Source organism: Quercus lobata, chromosome 8, assembly GCF_001633185.2.
Source record: "Quercus lobata isolate SW786 chromosome 8, ValleyOak3.0 Primary Assembly, whole genome shotgun sequence".
NCBI lineage: Eukaryota > Viridiplantae > Streptophyta > Magnoliopsida > Fagales > Fagaceae > Quercus > Quercus lobata.
The window spans coordinates 490233-497834 of NC_044911.1; the positions used below are offsets into that span (position 1 = coordinate 490233).

A 7602-nucleotide genomic window follows, 5' to 3' on the forward strand; every position below is an offset into this window, starting at 1 on the left:
ATTAAAAAATGAAATTCCTTTTTATACATATGTATATATATATATTTTTGATAAAATGTCTCGTATATATAGCTATAAACGTAGCTATAAATGTAATAGGGATGGAGATGGAGATGGAGATGGAGGGTGATTTGGTAAAATTGAGAAGTAGTTGGATCTGACCTTGTCATATGTGGTCGTGTTCCAGGTGGAATGGTCAGTATTGTCCCCACATACACATACGAGGACGTTAATGTGGCCCACTACATGTCTACCACGTTCATTTTTTTCTTACAACAACAAAAAAAATAGTAATAATTATCTTTTTTTGTTGTTGTAATAAATGTTAGAATATTGTCAATAACTTCAAATGCTATAAAACTGCAAATCCAACCAAACTTTAGGGTTTCCAATCCATGTCCTCGGATTTCTCTCTATCCTCTTTCTTACGAATCCTTCATTTATGGGGGACAGTCATAATATTATGGTACGTACCTTCTCATTATTCTCTCTCTCTCTTAGATTCTTTCATTTCAATTCAATTCAATTACCCATTTCATTCATGTCAATTGAATGTACAGTTTCAGAGTTTCATCATAAAGTTGTTAGCTTTGAATCCAATTATTCCTTTTTCCACTTTTAATTGTGCTTAAATTAATAAATTAACTTATACCCAGTTAATTTTGGATTGGAATTTTATTATTTTTCATCTCAAATTTGGTTATAATAGTAGTTGATCTTTCTCTTTTTTTTCTTTATTTTTTCGGTTAAACTTTTCTAGACTTGGACCATGAGATGGAATGAAAGTTGTTCTTCTTGATTGATCTTGATCTGACTGAATTTTGGTGGGTTGATTATTTGTTATGGATTTGGAGAGTGAAAGTTCAGTTCTTGAATCTGTGGAAGATAATGAAGTAACCCGAGAAATAATGCCCCATGATGATGACAATGAGATAAATAATAATGGGTCTTGTCCTAATGAGATTGATAAGTTGGTTTCTGGTGAAAATTCTAGTGCTAATAATACATTGGTAATAGATACAGAAGGGAAATATTTTGAAAGTGAACAACCTGTGGATTCACCTCCACTAGATGCTAAATCTCCTGGTGGGGGGTCACCTCCCACAACAAAAGGATATGGCTTGAAGAAATGGAGGAGAATTAGGAGAGAGTTTGCTAAGGATGTAAGTCCAAGTATAGATACTGGTAAAATTTTGAAGCGGGGTTTGTCTGGTGCTGCGAATCCTACTAAAGCTCAGCATATCCCTATTGAGATCAAGCAAAATAGTGAGGGTTCAGTAGGATCTGCAAATGTATTTAGAACTCACGGGTTTGCAACCCATGGTTCTACTTCAGATTCTAGGTTTGCAGCTGGGGCTGCTTTTGCTGCAGGTACAGATTCGGAGAACAGTGAGGATCGGAGTAGCAAGTCTTCCACAGCAGCTAGTGTTCCGAAGATGAAGTATGATCTGCCTGCAGTGTTGGGACATCCACGGGAGAAGAATAGGATGAAGAATATTAGTGGGAAGAGTTCAGGTAATTCACCTCAAAAGAGTCAGCAAGGAAAGGGACGGATTGAAGGCAGTAAGAAGGCTCGAGGAGAAAGGGTCAAAATTGAGAAGGAAAACTCTCATTCCAGCATGGAATCTGACTCAAGAAGCTCCAATTTTGTCTTTGTGCAGGGTGTGACTAGTAACGGAAAACAAAGTGGAAGGTCAATGAATTATGATGGGGAAAATAGTGATGAAGCTCTCCCAAGTGAGCAACAGTTTAATCAGGAAATTCAACAAGATGATTTAGCTGCACACTCATCTTGGGAGGCTAAGGAAGAAAAAAGTGAGAACCATCGGTCCTTCACAGATCAAGATGCTTTTGTTGAATCTATCTTTAGCCTCCAGTCTGTGCAAGAAGCTCTGGAAAAAGGTTTGTTTTCTCTTCTTATGACAAGTTGACAACTTTGATAAGCAGTATTACAATGCTTTGTATGCCTTACTAATGTACAATGATTACCTTGCCCTTGCAATCATATACAGTGTCCTATGAGTTCATGTTTATATTGGTTTGGTCACTCTTAGTTTTGATGATCCCAGCTGAAGTTGCCTAACATATATTGTACCACAGGTTTTTTTTTTTTTTACAAAGTTTCTTTTCTACTCATTTACTGTGGTTTGCAATAGAAGTGAGCTATGAAAATTTTGATACAGGGAAAAAAAATTGTTATCATTTCGTAACAGATCATGCTAGAGTATGTATTATATGTGATCATGGTTGCATCTCTTTTCAAATCTGCAAAAAGCTTATCCTATCCACCTTGTTTGGTTTGTCTGTATAACAAATTCTGGGGGATCAATTTAGTGTAGAACTCATATGTTTGGGGAATTCAATTGAACATATGCCCAAGTTCTTTTTGTTGCATGAGAAGGGATTTAGTTGTTTGCAACTAACTCTGAGGGAGGATTAGAGTAGATTGACAGGTGGTGATCAGTTGGATGGGAGGCAAAAATGTCTTTGGACTACATATATAGTTAGGCAAATTGCATTAAATTGTTAGGAAGGGCAGAGAGTGAACTTGGATGGATGGTAGACTTCATGGTTAAACCATAGTAAAATTTTTACAATGGAATTTGTGATCACTATTTGCCCTCTAATAGAGACCTTTTGTTTAGTCCCTCCTGGAAACTACAAAAGAGGATGTTTGATTTACAAATGACATAAATGGGCATTTGGAAGTTGTAGTAGATGTTGGATGCCAGAGCTAGATATGGGGGGCTTGTCAAGATTTGCTTTGGATGAAAGATTCTGGTTTTATTGAGAAGGTGGCAATGATTTGTGAAAGACTTCAAATTTGTGTTAAATTCAGGTTACTAAGAATTTGGTGTATATTCGGGCTCAGGTTGTTATTTGATGTATGTGGGCCCAGTGATAAAAGGGATTAGATTTATATTATGTGGTGGTGATTGGCTGGATTGTGGTTTAGGCTGACTCTTGGTTTTGCGGGGAGAAATTGGGGGAGAAAATAGGGAAGACATCCCTGAGCAAGAGGGAATTTTTAAAGGGTTTTGTGAAGAGTATAGATTGGTGGCTTGATATGATATTTGGACTTTTTTTTTTACTAAGTTGATGTAAGTTGCGGCTCTGGTACCAAAATAAGTGATTTGCATTGGGGCTCCAATCATAGGCAAATGGCCATTGCAAGGAATTTAAGCTTCGTGCTTAGTGCACAAGGAGGAGATAGATGCAAGAGGAAATGGATGAGTGAAGGAGTGGAGGAGAATATCACAGGAATTTGGGTAAGGAAAGAAGAGAAAGGGGAAGATTAGAAGAAGCAAATAAATTTTTTGAAGGTTAGAATAATTAGATATACTAATACTGCATGATATTTAAAGAAGGAAAGGTCAGATTTTCTTTCACATACTTGGTATACTAGCTTTTACTGGGGTTCTGATCCCATCCCATGAGTATTGACCATGGATTTTTCTAGCCAATCTACTAATTAATTTTTCAAGTGGTGGATCCATGCTACAGGGGCCTTGCTTATCCATAGGGAGAAGGAATAGGGAATAGTGGGCCCTCAAGAGCACTATTGAGAGAAAGGTCCTGCACCTCATTCGCTATGGGGTTCACTATTTCTTTCTGCTAAGCCCAAATCTTTAGCCATCAATACATTTCTGATATGAAGTGAATGGTGGGCATAGGATTTAATTTGTAGAGGCCATGACCTGGGAATATATTTTTGAAAACTTTGTAATTTGTGCCTCATTATTTGTTTGAAATCACATCATGTTTTCTGCTGAAGTTCCTTGTGCCTGTTATCTGTGAAATGGTTCTTAATGAAAATTTAGGCAATGGCTGTTCTGTTGCAAATTGAAGATTTTAAGTTTAAACGGGTTTGTGTTGTACTCTTGCAGAAGTTCAGAATTTCAGGGAGATCGGAAACATACCTACATCACCCACTGACGTTTCAAACAAGGGAAGTAGCATACCAGCAGATTTCACTATTACTGATCCAGAGAACTACATACCAAACTCATCCAACCAGCTGGGATCTGAAAAGACTAGACAAACTGCTTTGACTTCCTTGGAAGCCCAAGTATTAAGCTTGACAAAGAATGTAAAACTTTTTGAAAGCAAATTGGAGGAGGCAAGGACTATGCTTGAGGCAAAGGACTCCAGGATAACTGAACTCGAAGCCACTATAAACAATAGCAAGTCACCAAGGGAGGAATCAGGAAGCACCCAGGAGGAAAAATGCAGAGAGACACAGACTGAGCTTGAGGGTCTCTTCAAGCAAAAGATTGAAGCTGAGGTTGAGTATCTGGCAATATCAAAGACAATACAGAAAATGAAGGTTGCTGCGAGTGATCAGTTCACAATCATAGAAGAACAAAAAACTCTGGCTGGAGAGCAAGCACAGGTTCTGAACAAGCTTGGAGAAGCAGAAAGCAAGGCCACAATGCTTCAAAAACAAGCAGTGGCGTTAGAGGAATGTTGTGGAGATATCGTAGGAGCTGAAGAGGTTTTGAAGATGCAGGGGAGGATGTATAAGGTTACATCGTGTTTTTTCGTACAGTTGATATTGCTTGTTACGATGTTTTGGCTTTTTGTATTGCAGTTTTCGCCTCGTTCTGGGGTGGTTGTACCCACATAAGTCTGAACAGTAGGTCTTTTTTCTTTTTCCTTTTTGTGTAATCTGAAAATCACTAGAGCAAATATTTGAATGTTAAGGTTAATTGTTGTTGTGCAAACTTTTTCATCCTCTGTTGAGTTGGGGTAGGTGCGGTTGTACGAATGGTTTAATGTCAAATTATGCACATTTTGTAACTCTTTAGAGTAACCACATCAGCTCGTTTAAATTTTTTGTTTATTTTACACGAAAAAACCTACTTTTTTTTATTTTACACATCCACTTTTACAAAACATCCACATTAGTTAATCTATTCTCTCACCTCTTTCATTTAAATAATCAATTTTCTCAATTATTTTATTATTTCTCTCAACTAATCCCTTTTTATATGCGTGCTCTCTCTCTATCCATTTTTTCTGATTTGTTGCTCTCTCTCTACACCCATCTCTCTCCCTCTCGGTCTATCTCTCTATACCCATCTCTCTCCCTCTCGATCACAAGCACCAATCCACAGCTGCTCCGATCCACAGTTGCATCGATCAACAGCTCCGATCGTTCCAGTCAAGCACCGATCATTCCGATAAGCATCGATCTGTCTCTTTGTTGTTTGTTTGTTTGGGTTTGTTTGTGTGTGGGTGTGTTTGGGTATCTCTGTTTTTTTTTTTTTTTTTTTTTTTTCTCGAGCAAGTGTATCTCTGTGTTGATTTTTCTGTGTGGATGTGTTTATGTGTGGGTGTGTTTGTGTGCATCTAAGGAAAAAGAAGATGAGGAGAGAAGAAGTTACTGAGTTTGTTGAGCACGGAGAAGAGAGAGAAAAAAGGGAGCGAACGGAAAATTAATAAAATAATAAATTGACGAGCTACAGTAACCGTGTATATTTACACGGTTGCTGTAGCTCGTGTAGAGATATACACATTTTTACACAATTTTAGAAGCACTGATGTAGAGCATTTTTTGGTCAAAATGTGTATAAAGAGCTGTTTTTTGTATTTTGCAAGATTATACATGGACTGAAGCAGATGCTCTTATTATACTAATTTTTTGTTGGGAAGAGCATCACAAAATTACAACTTCCATACAAATTCGATACTAATATTCAGCTGGCTGGAATGGATCTCTGTTTGTAAATATGTGTGTGTATTAATGGAAGGCAGGGCATCATGTGTGCTTGCATGTTTGTGTGTGGAGAGATGCATGTGTTGCAGAAATAGAAGGAAAGTACAAAGTGAAGATATGTTGAGTTTTTTTTTTTTTTTTTTTGGAGAAAAAGTTGGTGATTATTTATGGCGGTATATTTTTCCGTGCTGCAAGGGAATGAAATGTTGGGTCCACGTCTTTCTTCTCATGCACGCGGTGATGGAACATGAAGTCGGTAAAAATTAAAATGATACTCCTTTGTATCTTCCTTGGCCTTCTATGCGTTAATTATAATAGGACAAATTATACCAACCCCTTAAAGTTTTCCAAACGTTTCAAGAAACACACTACTTGTTATTTGTATAAATATGATAGGTAAACCATATCCTCTCCAATCTCTAACAGAATATTCTTTTCTTTTCTTTTCTTTTTTAATTGAAAATAAATAATACTAATAATAAAAATTCCTGCAACATAAGGCAAAGCATAGCTTCAGGGGTTGCAAGAGCCACAAGTGGCTATCCTAACTTGTATAATGACGTTAGCTCAAGCTACATAATACCGCACATCACGGATGCCATTGGTTCATTTCGTACTAGAAGTCAAGTCCCCTAATGTTCTTTAAATGTTGTGGGAAAGATTCAGGTGTTGTAATCATCAATGAAGCACCTTATTTTACCATGTTTGATGTTTCCCAATCCTCTATGCTCTATGAGTGATGGTTGTTGATGGCCATTTCGGAAGCCCAAGAAGAAGGGAGAAGCCCAACAACACGAACAGAAAGGAGTTGGCAAACAGATAGAAAACCCATTAAGCCCAAGTGGCAGAAATAATGGATCACAAGCCCATGAGATAAACAAATGAGTCTTGAAGAGGTAAATGGGCTTAAAGGAGCCCAGAAAGAGAGAAAAAGCAAACCATGGGCAGTATATGATGTGAAAAAGTGAGAATGGACCGCGGTAGGCCCAAAGTAATGAAAATAAAAGAAAGTAAGGGGTTGATGGCAAGCCCATGAACCCTAAGGATGAGGAATAACGTAATTGGACCGGGGAAGTCCAAAGAATTCAATAAAAACCCATGGTAATGCAAAGTTAGGAAAATGGCCGAGGAAGCCCAAGGAAAGCAAACGGGCCCGGGACGCCCAAGGGAAAACAAATGGGACATAGGAGCCCGCTAGTAATGTAACACAAGAACCAATGGTCTTGCTGGGCCATTAGGGAAAGAATAAATGGCAGGCCCAAAGAGGCCCAGCCAGATTGAAACAAAACAGTTTCGCAGCAGGAATGATAAAGTGGTATGGCAGAAGATAGTAGCAGGAAGAAGGGTGGGCTGAAGAAAAAGCAAAGCCCACCATCAAGCAAGGCCCAGCCAAGAAAAGGACAAGCTATAAAGGAAAGAGAAACCAGAAAATGGTCAAGAATGGATGGTAGACTGTGCAGATCAACCACGGCAGACACATGAGCAACAAGCAGATTTTGGACATACATGGAAAAGAGGCACGCGCAAGGCCCAGACCTCACTAGCCTATACCTAGCCAATACAGGACACGGTAAGGTCATGGGTCAGAGGTAAGAGGGCATGGTTTGGTGGTGGGGAGAGGAGAAACCCTATTTTTGAGGTTCCTACTAAGGCTCTTTTGGGGGAAGTGTCCTGCTGAGATGACATACCACTCAAACGGGTATAGCTGAGTTGGAACCACTAGGTGCATGCCATGAGGGATAGGGAAAGAGAAGGCACCCACACCGTAGCAAGAAAGGGTGTCACGGCAGACAAACAAACAAAATAGATTTCTTTTTTCTGGCGATGGGGAGTGACACACAGTTGGACCAGTGGTGGTCGGCAGGTACACCTAGACCAAACAA

At 38.8% G+C, this 7602-nt stretch overlaps 1 protein-coding gene across 1 annotated transcript; it reads left to right on the forward strand.

Annotated features, from left to right (window-relative positions):
* The first annotated feature begins 319 nt into the window (after positions 1 to 319).
* LOC115955383 (WPP domain-interacting protein 1-like) lies at positions 320 to 4800 on the forward strand. The gene is made up of 3 exons (XM_031073495.1): positions 320 to 466; positions 761 to 1902; positions 3888 to 4800. The coding sequence occupies exons 2-3, from the start codon at positions 843 to 845 to the stop codon at positions 4625 to 4627; spliced, it is 1800 nt and encodes a 599-aa protein (XP_030929355.1). The 5' UTR covers positions 320 to 466; positions 761 to 842; the 3' UTR covers positions 4628 to 4800.
* Positions 4801 to 7602: the final 2802 nt, after the last annotated feature.

Excerpts from the sequence above, each read along its gene's own strand:
- LOC115955383 (XM_031073495.1), top strand. The coding sequence starts at position 843 with ATGGATTTGGAGAGTGAAAGTTCAGTTCTTGAATCTGTGGAAGATAAT. Across the intron at positions 1,903-3,887 it reads GCAAGAAGCTCTGGAAAAAG|AAGTTCAGAATTTCAGGGAG; the intron begins GTTTGTTTTCTC and ends GTACTCTTGCAG.